At 29.1% G+C, this 23,071-nt stretch overlaps 2 protein-coding genes and 1 pseudogene across 4 annotated transcripts in view; 2 read left to right on the forward strand and 1 right to left on the reverse strand.

Annotated features, from left to right (window-relative positions):
- LOC149893774 (NACHT, LRR and PYD domains-containing protein 12-like) overlaps positions 1-1,776 on the forward strand; it is a 37,394-nt gene extending 35,618 nt beyond the window's left edge. For all 3 annotated transcript variants that reach the window (XM_090076353.1, XM_090076354.1, XM_090076355.1), the window contains one exon: positions 1,114-1,776. In XM_090076353.1, the coding sequence (XP_089932479.1) occupies positions 1,114-1,670 (557 nt within the window). In that variant the 3' untranslated portion in view covers positions 1,671-1,776. The remainder of the gene's footprint in view (positions 1-1,113) is intronic.
- Positions 1-23,071, forward strand: part of LOC149893772 (LIM zinc-binding domain-containing Nebulette-like) — a 320,034-nt gene that overhangs the window by 63,022 nt on the left and 233,941 nt on the right. The gene's annotated exons all lie outside the window — the stretch shown is intronic.
- LOC149893776 (uncharacterized) lies at positions 12,427-15,090 on the reverse strand (annotated as a pseudogene).

Below are 23,071 nucleotides of genomic sequence, written 5' to 3' on the forward strand. Positions count from 1 at the left end.
GTTCTTACTTTTAAGAATTGTCTTGAGATGCTCTAAATATTCTCAGGAGAACTGAGAATATTTAAAGCGTACCATGACAAATGGAGCAAAGAGAACGATTGCAAACTATTGTTCCGCATTCGACGTTCGAGTTCTCAATTACAACGAAACTCTCACTCTGGTTGAGTTTTCAAACAACTCAGTAAGCTAACGGACGTTTTTTAAGTGAGAACATCGCCGCAGGAGTTGAGTTGTTGAGTTGATGAAAATCGCAAACTTCTATTTTCATATTCTTGTTTATAGTATTTTCTGAGCGAACGACGTGAAAGAAGTAAGTGTTTAAGATTTTGTTGTTACGTAGTTTTGAGCAGAACATATTTCTATTACTTAGGTTTTTAGGGAAAAAGCGATAACAAGTTCAGTTAATACAATGTTTTTAGTTATAAATTTAAAAAGTTTTAGTTTTTTTGGTGACATTAAAATAGTTTTTTGATAATTTTTTCTTTTCAAAACAAGTTTGAAAGTTTAAATGGCTCCTTTTACGGTACTTTTCGTGTGAAACTTTTAAAATATTATTTCCAACCGTTTTGAGAATTTTATTTCACTGTTACCGCTTTAAATTAACATACTTTCAGTTTACTTTTTTATAATACTTTAAAATATTTTTTGTTGCAGCAGCAAAGAAATAGAAAGCGAAAATATTTTTATTTCAGTTTGAAAATAAATTATTTTTGTATCAAAAATCTCACGCGACTTTTAAATAAAGTTGAGCGCTCTTTTAATGCTTTTGGTCAAGCTTCTGATTGGCTGAATTGTTTATCGTATTTCTATTGGTTGGAGCGCAACCAAAGTTTGAAAACGGCGTATGACAAGTTCCAATGAATATTTTAATTTTGTATTTTGTAAATTATTTATTTGTTTTATAAATATTTAGTAAATAAAAAATATTTTTTGAACTAATTTGTGATCATTTGAACTGTTTTGATCTTTTTTATAAAGAAAATAATATCCGTCTTCTATTTATTAAACACGATATTGTGTTTTCAAATTTTTGATTATCTTGAATAATTGTTGTTGCAAATAAATAAATATTAATAATAATATTAATATGTTATTATTTTTATTCTTCTTCAGATGTTGATTACAAGATGTTCATGGAATGCTTCTTTGAAGCGCAGGCGTCGATTACCGAGGACATGAAAAGAGCAATCGATGAACGATATTGGATGATTTATATACGCGATGTAAAAACTGCTCATGAAGTTTCACATGAGAAATATTTCATGGAGAAATTTTTTAACGCAGGATGCAAGTTGAATGAATTATTTGTTAAGAAAAAGATTTTATCTGAAGATGAGAAAAAACTTGTAATTTTATGTTCGACCAACGTTCTTGATGTCGTCTTATATCATCCAGTGAAGATCGATGAATGGACACCGACTCATAAGATTAAAAGGTTGAATATATACAGTGATACTTTCGTATCAAAGAACGAGTTCGAAGGTTTCGTCCTCCCATGGATTCGACTCGCTGAAGAATTAATTCTTTTCCTTCACAAAGACACGAACTTTATCGACGACATTTGTGAATGGCTTCGTGGTTCGAACTTCAAGAAGTTGAAGATCTGGTACCGTGGAAAAGATTTTTTTAACATCGAAGAGTTTAAAGTAAGAAACACGAAAAATGTTTAATATGTTAAATAAAAAATAATTACAAATGTAAATATGTAAAAAGTAAATGTAATACAAGAAAGTTTTTATAACATCGAAGAGTTGAAAAAGTTGAAGTGATACGAAATACTTTTGATTGTTTAAATATTTTTAATATGTTAAATGAATATGTAAAATGTATAAATAATTCAAAAATTATTTATGAAATGAAATATTAATTAATTTTAAAAAGAAAAAAAACGACTTTCTTTTAAAACATAAAACGTGGAAAAAAATGGAAAGATTTTCATTTTTATTTGGAGTTTTTGTTGCGAATATTTGATGCTTGTTAAAACTTAAAGAAGTTTTTTAAATCCAGCAAAAAATCACGGAAAAATAATAAAATGATATTAATTTAATGTAATAATAATAGAAATATAAAATAATTAGGTTGTTTTTTTGTCGTTGTTAATGGTGACAGTTATGAAAAAAATATTCGAGTTTTTAAGATGAGATTCGATAAATTTTTAGAACGGAAAGTTTTTTTTGACGTTGTTAAAAAAAAAATAAATTTGAACTTGGAAAATCGAAAAACAAAATTCTAGCGAATTTTTTAAAAGCTTCGAACGGTGGATATTTTTTTTTTATCGAAGGAGGAAGGCGGTTTAAAAAATTTTTTCTGCAAATATAGTAGTATAATTTTATTAAAGAACTTTCGGTTGTTTTCAAATCAAGTTCGGAATTGAAAAAATTTTCGGTTGTTTTCAAATCAAGTTTTTTTCAACCTCAATCATTTATGTTGGCTGATTTCATTTTTCATGTAACTTGGATCAATTTACACTTGTCGTTTCCATAGCAATTAAAATGACCTTGAGAAAAAAACTTTGAAAAAAGTTTTTTGTTAAGATAGCTGTCAAAGAGGCGTGGGCACAATCTAATTTTTAGAATGTTGAGAATGATGTTGAATGAGGATGATTTGTAAGAAGTCACGGTAGTCAGAGCTAACCTCATCCCGTCCTGGTCCTTAACTGCTCTCTTCCAAAAATTACGTCTTCTAAAATCAATCTTTTTTTTTTTTTATTGTTTTAAGTGTCTCATTAATTTTGTTTAATATCAATATTGACTGACTGGGTAAAACACCCAGTCAGTCAAGTGTTCGACAATTTTTTGACCTAGTCCCATATACAAATTATTCTCTAACTCGTTTTTTAATAAATTATCGATCTCGAAGTTTGATCGTATAGAGAGAAGATTACTCTTTAAGATGCCCTTAAAACGAATGGCCTCGATAATAAATAAGGGAACTTTTGGCAGTTAAACAAAATTTAATATATTTCCTCATGCAATTCACGTCATCCGTTTGGAAAAATTACTTATACGATTTATTTGAAATGCTCGACTCCGATTAGTTGTTGCAAAAAATCCAAGGTAGGCCAAAAACCGCAAAAGCGATCGTAAAGCATCATTGTGTGTTTTCAGAATTGTTTCCTTTTCCATTTCTTGAAATGATGTTAGAGAAGTTTTAATTTTAAAATTTTGAAACTAAAATCGGTTAGGCACGTCCGATTTTAAGAAAAAAACATTTCGAAAATGTTAGCCAGCCAGTCAAGTGCTCTGCCATCACAAAGTGTAGGCGATGTTGATATTGAAAAGAAAGAAGGATGTGAACGTGAAAAAGAAAATCCAACACCATCCTCAGATCCAGATGACCTGCCTCCCCATGAAAACAAAGCGGAAAAAACAGGTTATACATTGTTTAATATAACTAGTTTAATTTCTTTGCTCAGTGCATGTACATTTTTTCACAGGGGGTTCTAATTACCTTCAGGAATTGTATAAAGGTGCAAAGAACTAAGAGACAATTGGAAGCATTCAAAGTTTTGTTTAAAATTAATTTTAATGATGTGGTTAATTATTTTTCCAAATACTTATTAAATTTGTCATCTTAGATGGCCGCTCAAAACTGAAGCGTTCCCGTGCTCAAAGAAGTAAGGAAGACAGAAACGCTCCTTAACTTATAAGTATTTACGGGAACCAACTGAATCTGAAAAAAGAGCTCATCAACTGTTCATGATGCGAATAGTTAAATAAAATGAGAGGGAAGAGTTGCGAATAATTCCAAAAATGAAAATAGATGTAAATATTAGGACATAACCTCAGTAAAAATTGGATTAAGTATGAAAAACTTTCTGCCCTTAAAATCTTTTTGCCCATGAAATTCTAACTTAAGTTCTCTTTTGTATTTTTCAGACCAAAACACAGAAAATTCTTGAAAGCCAAGTTTAAAGAAGCTATGTTCAGCCTCCAGAATTTTGCCAAGGATCCTGAAGAAGTTTTCAAAGAGTTCTTGTCAAGTTTGTTCGGCAAAAGTGGGGAAAATGACTCCAAGATTGAACCATTTTTCGTCAATGATAGCTTTCGGCATTCAAAGTTTACATGCTTCTCTTTGAGCTTTATCCATCCAAAGAAGCAGAAGAAGAGCGCGACTTGATTGAAATGAGAGCTTTTTGTCTATAAAAACGATGTTGAGGCAGTTTCTGCATGGATGGGAAAGCCAATGCAGTTCTGGGTGACAAAACGGAGCGTAAATCCAATTCTTTCCAAGGCTGTCTTCGCTAGCCTGAGCATTCCTGCAAGTTCTGCCTCAATAAAACGCTTGCTCAGGGCTTCCAGCCTGACAGTCACGAAGGGAAGAAATTGCATGGATCCTCTAAAGGCTGAAAAACTGCTTTTCATCAAGAGCAACTACTCTATGAGTGAAAGAAAAATGTTGCTTAAATTTTGCTCAGAAAAAAAAAGCTTTTTATCAATTTCAAATGAGGAGCCAGATGGTGACATCGAGGAAGCCCTGTTGTTGCATTTTACGTTATGGACATGTATGACATTAAAGAAGACAAAAAATTTGCCGAAAATGATTTTTTAAAACTAGGTTCAGATTTTTTTCAATTTATTTCTGTTAAGAAACTCATGAAAAAAGTCTTTGAATCAGTAGATCTCCAAACTTTAATTCTTTATTTTGTAGGTGAAAATTCTAAGGTGAAAATGCTATACTTTTTACATGAAAATTAAGCAACTAATGTATTTAGAAAATTAACTTTTCGTATCAAAACTGCATTTATTTTCACATTATTTAACCTCTTTCATTTACTCATGTTGTTTAATTAACTCTCAGCTTAAATAAGCTTTATCTAGTAGCTTTTTTAAATTTGTGGCGATTTTCGCAATTTTTAAAATTTTTTTCTAAGTTTCGGGACCTGAACGGTGATAAAGTCAAAAACCGAACGGGTTCGGGTTTTTGGGTATTAAAAAATTTAATACCCAAACTCGATGATTGCTTCAGGTTGTCGGGCTATCGGGTATTTAACGGTTCTATACCCAAAAGGGTTCGGGACCCCAAAATGTTTTTGAAATTTCCTGTTTAGCGGCCGAACGGGACCCGATAACATTCCCTAGTCTGGTTCTAACGCTTGTCTGATAAAAATCAGGAATTTGAACATGCACGTGACCGTTTCAAATTCCTAAAAAATCAAAGAATCATTGTTGACTTTTCTAAAAAACGTTGTTTCAGCTGCTTCGCTTTAAGCTTTTTTAGCATCATGATGCTGTTTTCAACACCTCATTTATACCAATAATCCCTCTCATCAAGACTATCCCCTCCTCCTCCTCATCCTCATCCTCATGCTCCCTCCATGCCAAAAATATAGTCCGAATATTACGTTTATTTAAATCCTATAGACGCTAGATCCACAATATTCCAATTAGTGAGTTTCCATGACGAGCTCTACTTTAAATCGCCCAGATAATAAGTGTGATTTGTCTATCTTTGCGTACAACCATAACCACCGAGAGAAATTTTGGGCCCTGGGGAAGTTTTCTTAAGGGACCCTCATTATGATCAATTATATACCCGGAACCTTTAGAAGCGTGCTCTGGTCATTGAAAATTAAAAATGAAAGTTAATTAAATCTTTTAAAAGTCAAAACTATTTAAATATTTTTAAAAATATTTTAAAAAATTATTTGACACACAAGGGGCCCCAGGAATCTTCCCTGTCCACCCCGTTTTCTCGGCGGCCATGTGTAAAACGTTAAGAGAGTTTCTTAAACACTAAACTTTACTCGGTTGATAAATTAATATAATATAGCATAACATAATTAAATGTAATATATAATGATATAATTTAATATGTTATAATGGAATATACCATAATGTAATGTTATATATTGTAACAAAATATAATATGATGTAAGATAATATAGTGTAATTTATCATAGTATATCATATAATAATATGTTTCTTACAATTTAATACTAATATATGCCGACTTGCAATTTGTGATGCAATTTATGACTCTTATTTAATTCTCTTTGATCATTTTTTATTGTAAAAAAATCACATTCGTTAGCTTCTTCTTTAATTGTTTTATTAGAAATTTTAAAAGGACATTTAACTTCCAAACACAACCTTCCTTGGCATTTGCATATATGCAAATGCCAAGGAATTTTTTACGAAATACCCTATATTGCTTGTTCCCCAGATGGATTTATAGCATACTACAAATCCATCTGGGGAACAAGCAATATAGGGTCTTTCGTAAGAAAGAAAGAAAGAAAGAAAGAAAGAAAGAAAGAAAGAAAGAAAGAAAGAAAGAAAGAAAGAAAGAAAGAAAGAAAGAAAGAAAGAAAGAAAGAAAGAAAGAAAGAAAGAAAGAAAGAAAGAAAGAAAGAAAGAAAGAAAGAAAGAAAGAAAGAAAGAAAGAAAGAAAGAAAGAAAGAAAGAAAGAAAGAAAGAAAGAAAGAAAGAAAGAAAGAAAGAAAGAAAGAAAGAAAGAAAGAAAGAAAGAAAGAAAGAAAGAAAGAAAGAAAGAAAGAAAGAAAGAAAGAAAGAAAGAAAGAAAGAAATGACCATCAGTGTTAGGATGGTCATTTTAAAGGATAACTTCTCAAGATCAGGATTACTTTCAATATTTTCATCACATTTTTTAATTTTTGATTTAAATATTAAAGCAGAAGGCTCGTATATATGAATGATGTTTAAAAAAGTTTCAAATAAATGTTCATTAAAGTCACGATGGCTTACAATTCTAGGATCAAATTCTTGAAATACTTTCATTTGTGTGTTTTCCTCATTATTATTTGTTACATTATTTGCTATTCTTTTTTTAACAACTAGATCAGTTATTAAACATGGATTGATATCTTTTCGAGAAGATTTATTCCAAACACATGCTTATTCAGTGCGTGTTGGATTACACCAACCTTTGTTATTAGCATATTCCATTTTATAAATGATGGCAATGACATGATTACAAACTTCAAAATCTCCAGCCATACACGAACACCAATCAGAAATTATATCGTTATTACTAAAGGCAATCCAAAGTTCTCTTAATTCGTTAATTTTTTGCGAACCACACTTTGGAATATGCAAACAAAACATCATTTTTAAGCCTGAAGTGCATTATAGGACCTACAAAGCCACTTTCAAAAAATTAAAATGCTTTTTGGTATTTGTACTTGCCAATATATTCCGAAAAAAACTATTTTTTTTTTAAGGGTAAACGAAAAAATATTTCCCATTTTTATATTAGGCTACTAAGTCTTTTCTGTTTTCCATAGGAATAGTGTTTGGGTCAATTAGATCTAAAGATTTTGGTTTGTCCGCATATGATTGCTTAAGGTTTTTCTCCTGTTCTTCTGCTGTTTCTATAACTTCTATATTTAATTCCATTACAGTAAATGCTCTAGCAACAACCTCAATTGTACGTCCAGTTGTACTTAGCCAAGAACAGTTAAAAAACTAATAAGCTATTTGACAGATAAATCTTCGAAAAAGTGGCATGTTAAAAGCTACTTTCAATGCTGTATTCCAAAAAAACTATTTTATTTAAAACAAATAATAAAAAAAAAGTTCAGCGTTCTCACAATTTTGTTTACAATTTTGCCCTCCCGCTCTTTTTATGCTTTTGGGCAAGCTACTGATTGGCTGATTTTGTTATTCGTATTTAATTTGGTTGAAGCGCAACCGAAGTTTAAAAACGGCGTACGACATATTTCAATAAATATTTTGATTCTGTATTTCGTAAATTATTTATTTGCTTAATAAATATTTATGAAGTAAAAAATAATTTTTGAATTGGTTTGTGATCTTTTGGAATGTTTTAATTTCTTCGATAAAGAAAATAATATTCGTTTTATATTTATTAAACATGATATTGTGTTTTCAAATTTTTTAAGTTGATTTTCTTGAATAAGTGTTAACAATAATATTAGTATGTTATTATTCTTCTTCTTCAGATGATGAACTTTCACTTCAGATGTTCATGGAATGCTTCTTTGAAGCTCAGGCGTCAATTAACAACGATATGAAAAGTTCAATCGATAAACGAAGGTGGTGGATTTTTATACGCAATTTTTATACTGCTTATAAAGTTTTGCATGAAAAATATTTCATGAAAAAATTTTTTGAAGCAAGATGCAAGTTGGAAGAATTAAATGTTCGTAAAAAGATTTTATCTGAGGATGAGAAAGAACTTCTCAAATTATGTTCAACCAACGTTCGTCATGTCTGGTTAGAAGATCCAGTGAAGATTGATGGCTGGAGACCGAAGCATAAGATTGAAGGTTTGCGCATAAGTTTTACTTTCTTATCAAAGAACGAGTTCGAAGATTTCGTCCTCCCGTGGATTCGACTCGCTGAAGAATTAGTACTTGAACTTCACGAGGACACGAATTTCATCGACGACATTTGTAAATGGCTTCGTGGTTCGAACTTCAAGGAGTTGGCGATTGAGTACTGTGGAAAAAAGTTTTATGACATCAAAGAGTTTGAAGAAAGAAACGCGAAAAATGTTTAATATGTTAAATTAAAAAAATACAAATGAAAATTTGCAAAAGGTATATGTAAATACAAGAAGGTTTTTGTAACATCGAAGAGTTGAAAAAGTTGAAGTGAGTCATACAAAATACTTTTGATTGTTTAAATATTTTTAAAAGGTTTTAGAGAGAAACGAGCACTCTGTTCAAAACGTTAAGCCATTCACAATAATGAACTAGCTGTTGTTTTGGCAACCAAAGACAAGTTTAAGATGGATTCATTGTTGCTCTTTGTTAAAAGAACTTTCATCGAGAGAAATAAAAAAAAGTTTGACAGAATTATTTTTTGCACTTCAGTTTAACTCTAAATTAGTAAAAAAAAAAAAAAAAAAAAGAGAAAATAAAAAACGAATTTAAAGCAAAATGTCGTCATTTTATTTATCTTTCAATTTCGTTACATGTTAATATATTTTTATACATTTTAATTACTTATTTTCATTTGTTTAAAAGTTTAATTAAATTTCAATATTATTTTTTTGAATCCTGCAAAAAACAAAAAAAAAAGTTTATTTTAAGAATTACTTCTTGAATTTAATATATTAAATTTTTTGTTATTTGCAGGTTTACCACTTTAGAGCGGTAAAACTGGAAAGAACAATAGAAATATATTTAACTCAGAAGCAATTGATTTCAAATTTGTCTCAAAGATCAGTACTTTGGTATTAGCATTGCCAGTGTTGTTATGCTTTTGCAGGACAGGTTCTGTAATTTAACTCTATCATTGATTTTTATTTATTGACACCGCTTTGAATAATACAACCGCTCTTTTTGATTTTGGATTTTTTCCTTGAGCATACTTAATTTACCATTCTTTAAGAAAAGCACTTATGTTCAAGCAAGTTTTTGTCATGAGTATGCAACCCCTTCTTCTCCAATGATTTTCAGCAAGGTTCTTCGCCGTAAACAAAAACTCACGAAAACTTCGCATTTTTATCTTCCGTATTTCAAGTTGCTATTACGGAAGTTGTTCTTGCGCAAATTACAAATTACTAGAATACTTGCGAAACAGTTCCTTACGGAAAGAGCGTTTCGGAATGTGCGCTTACGGAATAGACTCGAAAGCATTCATTAAACTGTTATACAAAAAAATTTTATTATTTATTACTTAAATAATGTTGTTAAATGATTCTTCAATAGTTTTTACATATATATCTGTGTGTATATATATATATATATATATATATATATATATATATATATATATATATATATATATATATATATATATATATATATATATATATATATATATATATATATATATATATATATATATAGTAGCGTCCAAAAGTAATTGGACAAACACCTTTTTGGTTATATTTTTTCATCGAGTTAAAATTTTTAAATGAAATTTTGCATAAGCATGTCAAATTATACTACAATTATGAAAAAGAAAACAAAAATCCTAATTTGGGAGTAATTACTCAAAATTTTAATAAAACAATGGAAATGATTGGCTCAAAAGTAATTGGACAAACTAAATATGTTGTTTAAAAAAAAAAATTTCTCGACAAAGGATAAAATCTCAGCATTTCTTATGAAGATTTCTGTTCAATAATATATATAATGTCACATAGTATTATATTCTGTTACATAATGTATATATTCTGTGCATAATCCTAGTACTTTTTTGGAAAACCTTTTGCCGCAACGACAGCATTACATCTACGCGGCATTGAATCAACCAAATTAATTAAAACATCAATTGGTATTTCCTCCTAAGTGCGCTTAATCAACTCAAACAAATCATGCTAATTAGATCGTTTCCAAACACTAATTTTTCTCTCAATATGTTCCCAAAGATGTTTGATTAGATTCAGGTCCGGAGATTGTGACGGCCATTCCAAGATACGAACTTTCTTTTAAGCTAAAAGTTCCGTGACTAGCTTGGAGATGTGTTTTGGACCGTAATCGTGTTGGAAAGTCCAACCACACAACATTTTGTCTTTTGCATGTGGCAGCATTATATCTTTGATTATTCCTTTATACATGTTTTGGTCCATAATGCCTTGAACTCGATAGATTGGACCTACTCCATCACGGCTAAAACATGACCAAACCATTACTGAACCACTACCATGCTTTACTGTACGAACTTGGTACTCAACATCATTTCGAAGACCTATTGGACGTCGAACATATTTAATACCATCAGAACCAAACATATTAAACTTCGACTCATCGCTCCATAGTATTTTCGAACATTGGTTTGCTGTCCAATTTAGATGTTCTTTAGCGAATTTTAACCGTGCTCTACAATTTTTGCAGAAACAAAAGGTTTTTTAACAGTACGACAGCCAAAAAGGTTGTTTTGTCTTAAGCGACGCTCTGCTGTTGCATAAGAGCAAATAAATTCTCTATGAATTTCTTTAGCACTCTTGCGCGGGTCTGCCTTTGACGATCTTACTACAACATTATCTTGGCGAAAAGTTGTTGATTTTGGGGGTCCTAGCTTTGTTGAAACTTGGAAGTAACTCCGTTGTTGAAAAACTTTTAATGTATAACCAACTGTTGATTGCGGAATGTTCATATCTATTGAAGTTTGTTGCACAGTCTTACCGTTATTAGATGCTTGTACAATCAACTTTTTCACTGCCTCGCTTAAATATTTATTATGTCCCATTGCAAATTATTGATCATTGAATGTTTTTATAAAAATCTGCCTTCAGAAAAAGCAGTTAAAATAGTCTAAGTTATATCAACATTGTTAGAATTTAGTTTGTCCAATTACTTTTGAGCCAATCATTTCCATTCTTTTAGCAAAATTTTGAGTAATTACTCCCAAATTAGGATTTTTGTTTTGTTTTTCATAATTGTAGCATAATTTGACATGCTTACGCGAAATTTCATGTAAAAATGTTAACTTAATGAAAAAATATAACAAAAAAGGTGTTTGTCCAATTACTTTTGGACGCTACTGTATATATATATATATATATATATATATATATATATATATATATATATATATATATATATATATATATATATATATATATATATATACAGTAGCTTCCAAAAGTAATTAAATGCCCTAATATATATATATATATATATATATATATATATATATATATATATTAGGGCAATTCCATGAAGCAAAATTTTTTGAAAACAAAAATTGGTATGGGTGCGGAAGGTTCTATGTACAAAACCAATCGCAATTTCAAAAAAATTAATTCAAAAAAACTTAAAACTGATTTGGGCTTCAATATTTAAAAACAGCAAAAAGTTGACAAAATTGAGAATTATGGTGCAGATACAGAAGCTCTAGTTAAATAAAGCTTATTTCAAAAACTTGCTCAGAAATGTAATATATAGGATTTATGATATTCTAAGCTGTCACCCTTAAAACAATAGAGTTGAGGCGCTGAATATGCCACATCTCAGATCAAAACCTGATTAGTATGTTTAAAGTATTAATATTAAGAGACATAACACATTGATCTGATGAAATCAAAACATCAGTTTTACAAAATTAGTAACCATCAGTATACAAAACAATTGTTACTTTGAGGTATTTTTTACAGGGAAGGGCTGCGTTAGGATTCGTGGCACCATTCCCAAATATTGTTTAAAGCGCCCCAAACCAAAGAAAGATGGCCCACTAAAATATTTCACTTTCTTTATTCTATTAAGAAAAAATGAAATAAAAAATTCTCCCCGAGAAATCAATGTTCTTTAAAAATAAGCCTCTTCCTCCATATTTTCTCGGCGAAGATCCCGGCAAACCAAACACAATACAGCATTTTAAATAAATAACTGTAACTTATAATATTTCATTTTTTGGAATAAAATAATTGGTTTTGTTAACAATTTTGTGAATTTCTTTTCTACTCTGATCTTTAGTAAGTATAAAGTTGTGCCTTTTTTTGAGACCATAAACTAGTTTTGAGGCTTCGGTAACAGACTTTACAGCACGTTCAACTGATTGAGAGTTGTTAGGAAGATAAGTGAGCTGCAAAACCTCTCCAGATTCTTTTGCCTTCATCAGGTAAACAGATGAAAAATATATTGTAGTAGGAGGTTCCACTTCAATTTCAGGTACTTGTACTAGATCAGTCCAACTTTTACAACCAAAATCAATCTTCATAATAGTTTTGGGTTTAATCTTAGGAATAAAGTTTTTAATTTTCTCATTTAGCTTCCTAATTTTGAATATTTGCTGAGTATTTGAGCTTTGTCTCGATTTTTTTTCTCATCATCCATAATCATGCAATAGAGAAAGTTTTCCTGTAAACAGCAAAATGAATTACCAGCTAAGTTTCTAAAGACAACTTCTTGTATCTTTTCATCTTGTAGTTTAGTCAGCTCAATCATTTTGAAAAAAGACTTTTGCTGAATCTTTATAATGACCTGATCTTTTTAAAGCAAACCAAATTGGAGAATACACTTGAACTATATACTTTGTTATCATAGTTAACTCTGAAGATGGATTTTCCTCTCTTGTGTATTTATACATAATACGTAACGCAAGTGTCAGCCATCTTGCATGGTTCACAGGTCTAGGTTTTGTCATTGCATATTTTTGGAGACTTTGCCTTTACTTATGCCAACAGTCTATTCATATAAGTTTCTTTGATCATTACTTAAATCAGAAATAACAGTTTCATCTACAAATGATTGAATTTCTGATTTTATTGTAGAAAAAAGTATTATAGGGAGTTCATGCATGGAATCTTCTGAAACAGATGAACAAATCACGCCTTTAAATTTTTTTGGATCATTTGTTTTTCCATTAAATAAAGTAATTGCTTGTCTAAATGGTAATTCATTTTGGTGGAGTTGACATCCTACTAAATGTAATTTTCTACTTATAGCTTTTTCCAGGTGAACAATTAAGCTATTGTCAGCACCAGTATTTGAACTTTTAATATCAAGAACCAAAGCTTCAAGAGTTTTTACACTATTAAATTCTTCTAGAAATTCTTTAATTTAATTTGCTTTAGTAACTCCAGTTCCATTCATAATAATTTTATGTTTTAAATACCTTCTTGCCTTTTTTCCACGCTTTGCAGTAAATGTAAGATGTTCTTCTTTTTCAATTCCTGGTATTATTATTGGTTCACCTTTCAAATTGTAACTAATTTTGTGAACAAGTGTTTCTTTATCTTTTTCATATTCAACTCCAATAACTTTTAATTGAAAAATCTCTTTTTTATGTTTGATGCCAAGTTGTACTCCCATTCGAAACTTCTCATTAAAAACTTTCTTTTCTGTAATAATATTAGCTCTATCAGTAACTGTTACTATGCCATAGTCAATGAGTAATCCTGTAGCTAAATGAGCAGCAGCATTGTTACTAATTTCATAACATATGACTGCTTTTGCAAAGTTAGGCAAGGTTTTGTAATTGTATGAATTTGGTATTTCTCCATAAAACGCTAGATCATGGCTGTTTTCAACATTTTCACTATCATCATCACAAACATTGTCATCAGATGATACATTATCACACTAAACAAAAATGAAATTGATTTAAAAATAGTTAAATTTAAAAAATTACTTACACCATTAATTCTGCTGACCCAAAACGGATTGTAAACCCACATTAAGTGCCACTAGAGCAGGAGTACTTAAGTACTTGTACTATAAAACCTAAGAATAAGAAGACACAAAAGCAAAAGTAAAAAAATTAGTATAAACATAAAATGAAAAAATAACAATGAATTTAACTATTTATATTCATACCAACCTCTAAATTCGATTTGTTAAGGCTTTCACCACAAGATTCTTGTTTTTTCAATGTTCCATTTACTTGGTTTCTCTTTATGTTTAATTTTTCTTTTTGATCAACTTTGCCAATTTGAAATGACCCTTTTTCACCTTTTTTAGCTCTTTGGTCTTTTAAGTACTCCCTTTCATTCACTGGTACCTAAATTTTTTTAAAAAAAAACTATCCATTTTTGATAATCATCAAGTAAATCTTAATATAATCTAAAACTCATGTTGTTAAATACCTTTCTTTCTTCATCACAAATGCATAAAATATGTTTTTTCTTACAGTCTTTAACATCACATCTAACCAGTCTGCAGAAATATTATATTTAAATTTTGAAATATTATTTACATGTAAAAATAAAGTATGCAAGAAATTGTCTCAAAGTAAGTTAAGGTGACAAATAATTTTTTAAAAATTCAAATTTTGAGGAATAAGTTTTTACAATACCTGTCATTACATTTAGCCACAGGCAGTTCACATTTACACGCAGATAAATCAAATAATGAATCAAAATTCTTTTCCAAATAAGCAATGCTAGATTTGTTCCCTTTTGATTTTTTGTTTTCAGCACACAAAACTCTTTTTAAAAGTGTCTCAAGTTTTTTCCTTATGCTATTCTCTCATGTATCAAGGGCAATTTAAGGTTCACTTTTCCCCATAACTCAACAAGTTTGATGCTTATTTGTGAAACTATTTGTTGATCAGTTATTTTTTTGGAAATGAAATGTCTATTGAGCTTGTAGCTGAACTGTACAACTTGTTTAAATGTGGGAAGGTCACTAATAGGTAGATCATTTGGTAGTCCTGCAAACCGAGAACTTGTGTGACGAGTTCTACTTTTAAGTAACTCAGCAACTTTTCCCATTTTAAATATTATCTATTTGAAAAATAGCTGCATAGTAGAAAAAATCAACAGAATATTGATATATATATTTTTCTATTTCAGTTAAATTTATGCATTTTATGCCATTAAAAATATTGATAGACAAAAAAATAGTTTTAATATTATTAGCAATAAATATGGCATTTTGAGTTTCTTTTTGACGTTTTATATATATATATATATTTTATATATATATAAAGGTACTACCATTATGTTGGTTTGTTTATTTATGTGGAAGTTTATTGTTTAAAAGTACCGTACAGCTCGCTATAAAGGTAATTAGTTCAACTTGAAATTTTTCTTTTTTGATAGAAAAAAGCATTAAAAATAACTTGCCCAAATCAGTTTTTGTTTTTGATTAAAAATTAATTATACCATTATTCTTAGTTTTAGTCACAGAATTTTCCTCATCTATACCAATTTTAAATAGAAAAAATGGAATTGCCCTAATATATATATATATATATATATATATATATATATATATATATATATATATATATATTGTGAGAAGGGAGAAAAGTTAAACACAACAACTAAGAAAAGACGTATACATGGAGACTTATCCAACCTTGCATATAAGTAATTGATGAATAAGTAACGCAACTGTAAACAACCAAAAAAACTATTAAAAGATCGGAAAAGAGGAGATGAGGACGAGGAATACGAGGAGGATAGAGATTTTAAAAGAATATTTTAAGAGAAAAGAGTGTTAACATATTACAAGCGGGGCGGGTAAAAATACCTGCTTTGCGGACTGCTGTCTATTAGCGGGTCGGGTATTTTTACCCGTTTGAATGAATTTACTTTAAAAGCGGCACAAAGTAATTTTACTCGATTGGTTTACATATGAAACTGATAAGACTAGCTCGTACTTTTTTGTTTAGACTCTTCAGACTCTTCAACGTAATTTCTTTAACATTTGTTTATATAATAAAAATAACGAAAAAATCATCAATTTTGTTATGTTATTGTTTACATTCCGATTGCTCATAATTTATATGCATAGACTAGGCAATCTCTAATCGTTTTCTCTTTTATATAAACTTTCATTAATTAAGGAATGTTAAACGGATATTTTAAAAATATTTCAGACAGTTTTTATTGAGCTTTTGACGATCGAACATCTTTTTTTAAATATTTTTTTATTACAAAAATTTTTGTCGCAAAAAATGGATTCTGATAGTGGTAGTGACAGTGAAGTTTACGCAGACAATTTATCGCAAATTGCAAGTGATGCCGATATTGCAGAAGTTGAAAGCGAGTGTGAAATTGATGAGGACTTTATTCATCCTAGAAGACGTAGGACTTTACCCATACCGCCAAGCGATTCTGAAGAAAGTGAGAATGAAGAAGTGGAGTGGTCAGAATATGACAATCCTCCAATTATAGAACAATTTTTAGGACAAAGTGGCGTTGTTGTGATACCAAGTGATTCAAAAAGTGTAGCTGAAGTTGTTCAACTTTTTATAGGAGATGATTTATTCGATTACATGGCCGAAGAAACTAATCGTTACCATCAACAAAATATTGAAAGGTTTAAGGACAGAGCAAAAAGTATAAAATGGAAAGACGTTTCTACGGTAGAATTAAAAAAATGTTGGGATTACTTCTTCTTATGGGCAAAGTTCGCAAAGATACCAGGGTTGAATATTGGTCAACAGAAAGAGCAATTGCAACCCCAATTTTTGCGGAAGTAATGAGTCGTGATCGTTTTTCGCCAAATATGGTATTCTTGGCATTTTTCCAACAATTCAAACAATCAAAATGAAAGAGACCGGCTTAAAAAAAATTCGTCCAATTCTAAAATATTTCTTACCCAAATTTGAGAATGTTTATAAGCCGCAACGAGAATTATCATTAGACGAAAGTATTATGCGTGGCGAGGTCGATTATCATTCAAAGTGTACAACGCATCTAAAATCCACAAATATGGGCTGCTCATACGAATGGTCTGTGAAGCAAAGAGTGGATATATTTGCAATTTCAAAGTATATGCTGGTGATGGCAGTCGTCTTCATTGGACAGTCATGTTCATGCTAAATGGCGCTCTATTTAATGCATTCAGAGTATTCAAAACTTTAAATAACAACTCAAAAAAAAGTTATAAAAACTTTCTACTCGATGTTGCCAAAGATTGGATAAGTGGTAAAGCTATTGATAATTCGGATGATCCAGTACCAAGTACGTCTGCATCTACACCCACAAGAAGTGATTTACCACACAGACTATTGGATGCCAAAAAACATAAAATAGTGAAAATAGTTAGAATTGGTGGCCTAAAAAGGCACCCTCAAAAACAATGCCGGGTCTGTGCTACACATAAAAAAAAAAGTTTAACGTCTTTATGTGCGAGTTTTGCAAAGTGCCTCTTCATAAAGGAGAATGTTTTTTTAAGCACCACACAGTACAAAAATATTAGTTTTAAATAAGTTAATTAGTTTCAAAAACAATTTTTAGAAATTAATTAGTTTATATAAATTGTAAATATTTTTAAACAATATATTATATTATTATAAAAAATTGTTGCAGTTTTATTAATTTTTATTAAAATATGTTTTTGTATACATCAGTTCATCTATTTTATGAACCGCATATTAGATTTCAAACGCGTAGTTTTATGCGAATTTTTGCCCGCTACGCACACCTGTTTAGTCTATTTCGCTACCCGCTTATAATGTGTTAAGAGATTTCGAAGAGGATTTTAAGAAAAAAGAGTTTTAAGAGATTTTGAGAGATTCTCCTTATGAGAGAATTTGATGAGAAAGTAATTTTGAAGATTTTGAAGAGGATTTTAAGAGAAAAGAGTTTTAAGAGATTTTAAAGAGGATTTTAAGAGAAAAGAGTTTTAAGAGATTTTAAAGAGGATTTTAAGAGAAAAGAGTTTTAAGAGATTTTAAAGAGGATTTTAAGAGAAAAGAGTTTTAAGAGATTTTAAAGAGGATTTTTAGAGAAAAGAGTTTTAAGAGATTTTAAAGAGGATTTTAAGAGAAAAGAGTTTCAAGAGACTTTATAAGAAGATTTTAAGAGAAAACAGTTTTGAGAAATTTTAAAGAGATTTTATGGGAAAAGGATTTTTGAAGATTTAAAGAGAATTTAATGAAAAGAATTTATGAAGAATTTAAAGAGAAACTTAAGAGAAGGATTGATAAGGAAATATATTTGAGTAACTTTAAACAAGCGTTGTTATAAGTAATAATGTATTGTTATTTGCATGAGCTAATATTAAGAGAATATATATATCGATGAGAATTTATTGAGAATATTTATTAAGAAATATTAGTAAGAGATCAAAGACCAGTCGTAAGCATTTTTATTTTTGTTTGCATTTCAATTAAGGCAATATTATTATTATTATTATTATTATTATTATTATTATTATTATTGTTATTATTATTATTATTATTATTATTATTATTATTTTTATTTTTATTATTATTATTATTATCATTATTATTATTATTATTATTTTTTATATTATTATTATTATTATTATTGTTATTATTATTATTATTGTTATTAGTATTATTATTATTATTATTTTTTATATTTTTATTATTATTATTGTTATTATTATTATTATTTTTTATATTATTATTTTTTATATTATTATTTTTTATATTATTATTATTATTATTATTATTATTATTATTATTATTATTATTATTATTATTATTATTATTATTATTATTATTATTATTATTATTATTATTATTATTATTATTATTATTACTATATGTGTTAATAATTGTTATTAAAAAGTCTAATGCTCCTACCGCGCTTCTACCTTCTATCTGCGTTACTCACTGACAAACGTACCTCACATTCTATCACATTCTATATATGCACTACTCTCATACTCAAACCACAGTTGTCATTACACTATTCTACATCACGCTACCATTACACATACATAGAACCAACGGCGCCCGAAAGAAAACTGTTTAATTTAAATTACAAAGAAAATCCCGCCCTTACACACCATTAAAAAGTTTAAATAATTTGCAAATGAATTTAATGATGGTGTAATTATAATTACGGGGAGCGTAGTTACAGAGTTGTCTCGAACCAATTCTAATTGAATCCCCTAGAATTTGTAAAAGATCTGTTTTTCAAATGAATTTCTCTAATTCAACTGTTTATTGGCTTAACTTTAAAATTATTTGGTTTAATCAAAAATAACCGTAAATAAAAAACTTTCTTAAAAACTCTCTCTGTTGGATTTCTTCGTTAAAAATACCTTTTTGTGTGACTTAAAACCCATCAGCCATTTCTTTCATTGAGTCAAAAGCGTCGAAAATAGTCGAAAATAGTCGAAATACAAAATGGAAACTGAAAAAAATTAGCCAGAGGTCCTGGGGACCTTTGATTTCTAAAAAAGTTTAAGTTTTATTGGCGGCAAACTTGAACTGTTCATATTGCCACATGCATTTAAGGGCTCCACTGTGGAGTTGCTACTCGAGAAACCAAAAAACCCAGAAGTTTATATGATCTAAATGCAATCCACGCAAACTACGTGTAAGTTTTGAATCACAGCATAAGATTTTATTTCTTGTTCATCCAGCTGGTGAAATTTGGGTAGAGAGTATGTTTAAATAATCAGTTAAAATGGTGGTAATGATTGATAATTTGATTTATAAGTTCAAATGTTTTTAGCCATAAGAAAAGACTCTGAAAAGTTTAACACTGCCCTTTATAGTTAGAGATAAAACTGGTTCATCAAGAAAACTGATTCATCGAGAAAAACACTCATTTTAAGTAAAAGACCTGCAAAGTTCTGTAAGACTTTTTAATTGTCATAAAAATATGATGAACAAAACTCATTTAAAAAAAAAAAAAAAAAAAAAAAATAGAAATGGTTTTTGAATTGTCCCAATTCGGAACCTGGATTATATTTTGAGTAAAAACCAACCTTTTTTAAAAAGAATAAGTTTTAAGTATTTTTAAAATTGTTTAGGAGGATACTTCTTAATCCTATTTTAAACGTTGCTGTGGATGATGGTGATTGTACTTTTCTTCTTTGATTCAATTTTTTTAAATGACTCAAAAAAAACCTGTTGGATTAAAAACTTCTTTTTGAAACGTTTAATTTTTCCTGAGTTCATTTTGGAAACATTAAATTTTTCCTGAGGTTTGTTAAAAAGTGTGTTGTGTTATGTCTAAAAATATACGCGTTTGACTGGTTTCCCAGGAGGCCCGCTTCTTTTGCAATCATTTTTCTTCTATCCTTTTTAAAATACAACACAATAATGCGATGTCTCTTCAACTTTGAAAAGAAAGACTCATTGCAACCCCTGAATTTTAATAACAAAAGGTCGTTTCTAAACATGGAGAGTTGTTACATTTAGTTACTCAAAGACAAAATGTAATACCGAATTTAAAAAAGGCAAACCGAGCAATACTTAGAAACATCTGAACGTAATATTTGTACTGAAATAATTCATTTAATATGTTAGGCTTTTTCATGCAGCCAGATGATTTTATATTTAAAAAAAAAAAAGATGCTCATTATTGTAAAAACAGTTACTTAACGGTCAAAATGTGACGTTGTTTTTAAATTTTTAGTCTGCATTTACATAAAAATGTCTTTAAGATCATTTGCAAAAATAATGTATGACTACATGGTACAAATCATTAGTACTATTAGCATAATAAATTTATATCTCATGTTAATTTCTGTATTGCATGCTACATTTAGCAACGAAAAAAATAGCATCAGAGTAACACAGACCATGAGATTTTTATAAAATACAGGCTGTAGTGTTGTATGTTTATATAGTTAACAAAATACAAGACGCTGTGTTTCAAAAGTTGGTTTTGTTTCAATTTAAATCTTATATTTGCATTATACTTGCTCAACATTTTGTTTATAAACAGACCATGTTTATCAGAAATTGACTTATTTTTGCCATTAACTATAGATTAGTTGCTTGCTAAAAATTTTTTTGCTATTTGTATTATATTTGTATTATATATATTATTTGTAAATAGGATTAGTAGCCACCAGGTTATGGATAATACTGGGGAGATGCGAGTTTTTGTGCCATACAGGCAAAACTTTTATGAAATATTTAAAACACTTTTAAACTTAACATGAAAAACAGCAAAATGATATCGGCTTTATGTCTCTTTTATGACAAATTTTTGCGAAAACAGTCATTTAGCCAAGCTCATCGGGTATAAAAAAGTTGATCGCCTTTCATAATAGAAACGAAAAATGTCTTCATCAATATCATAAATGATTTGATCAAGAATTAAATGTGTTTAACATTCTAGACTAAATAGCATTTTGTATTTATAGCATTTAGTGCCTCGCCATAAGTATTTTGTACCTTAGAAAAGATTAGTAAAAATAATACGGTAGCGTACTTTTAAGTTTCATGGTTAAATTAATATGTAATTATAGGCCTATTACAAGTTGTATTATTAAATTAAGTAATTGCCAATGTTATTATCAATGATTTTTAAACTAAAAAATTATTAGTAAAAGATTAAAACTAAACATTTTCACAAACCATATATCTCCAGGTTTTAACGACCTTTTATTATAAACAAACTTTATAAAGCTATGTGTAAAAAGTTGAAGCCAGTTATTATTGTTTTACTTTACGTGTATAACAGCAAATTACAGTGAAACAGCGCTTTAATATGAAAAATAATTCTAAAAAGAATAATACTTCTTTGAAAGCTGGTCCAATTTTTACTTTATTCTGCAAATTACTTACTTAAAATTGCAGAATATTGATATAGCATTTGCTCTGTGCTTCAAAAGACTCTCATTTTTAAAGAAGATTTACTTAATTCTGATTTAATAATTTCAGATATTTTTTATTAAAACAATGCTCTTATGAAAGGAATCAAGTCATGTTCTGATGATTTGCAGATACTTAGGTTACCGAAAAAATTATAAAACACGTGACATTTCAAGTACAAAATATTGGGAAAGTTTTAAAATTATGAATCACGAAATGAAATTTTAAAAAATGTCTGCACACTTTTTAAATAACGTCTGCACACTTTTAACATCATGGGTCATCATCTGAGGCAATCTTTTCCTTAATATACCGCATGCAGATGCTACTGATTCTATGATGATTTCTTTTAAGTGTTTTAATTTTTTTTGATTCAAGATAATTTGAAATTTAGAAAAGTTAAAAACAACCGGGAAAAGACGCAAACACGAAGACTCATCAACCTGTCATATAAATAAATGATGAACAGATATTGCCACCGAAAACAAGCAAAAACTATAAAAGCACAACAAAATAGAGTTTGAAGGACAGAAGAGATGAAGAGGGGGATGGAGTTTTACAGAGAAGTAAAGAGAGAGTTTTAAAGAGAAGTAAAAGAGAAGTAAGATTTTGAGAAGAATTTTTAGAGAGAGAGAAGTCTTGTGGTTCAAGAGTTTTTGGATAAACAAGAAGCTTTATAAGGAACAAGAAAAAAAGAAGAGAGACTTTTGATAAACAGAAGAAGTAAAGAATTGAAAAGAAGTCAGAAGTAATATTGATTAAAGTATACGGAAGTTTTGCCGTTTCAAATAAAGAAGAAGAGACTTGTTAAAAGAAGAAGAATAATCAAAGAGGAGTAATTGGTAAAAAAAGGTATTAAATACTACAAGTAGAGTAAAAGAGTAATACTTTTATTTTATAAACGTAATAAATAAAAGCGTTTTAATCATTGCAAACTAATAGAGTGTTTATTGAGATATATTGTATATATTAAGGACGGTAAATACAATCTTAACCCTTTAAAAAACAATCATTAGTCATTGTAACCAAATACTCTATTACAAAGCAATCCCCACACCATCAACCAAATTCATAAGATTATCAAAGTTTTTAAGTTTTAAAAAAAAAGTTTAGTGAAAAAGTTTCAAAAAATTTATTTAAATTTGTAAATAAACTTTGAAAACGACGGTTGATTGGTGGATTTAGAATGAGGTTATTTTATTTACCTGAAA

The sequence above is a fragment of the Hydra viridissima genome, unplaced genomic scaffold (assembly GCF_058129835.1).
Source record: "Hydra viridissima isolate aposymbiotic clone 2 unplaced genomic scaffold, HvirCarnegie_v1 scaffold_1, whole genome shotgun sequence".
Lineage (NCBI taxonomy): Eukaryota > Metazoa > Cnidaria > Hydrozoa > Anthoathecata > Hydridae > Hydra > Hydra viridissima.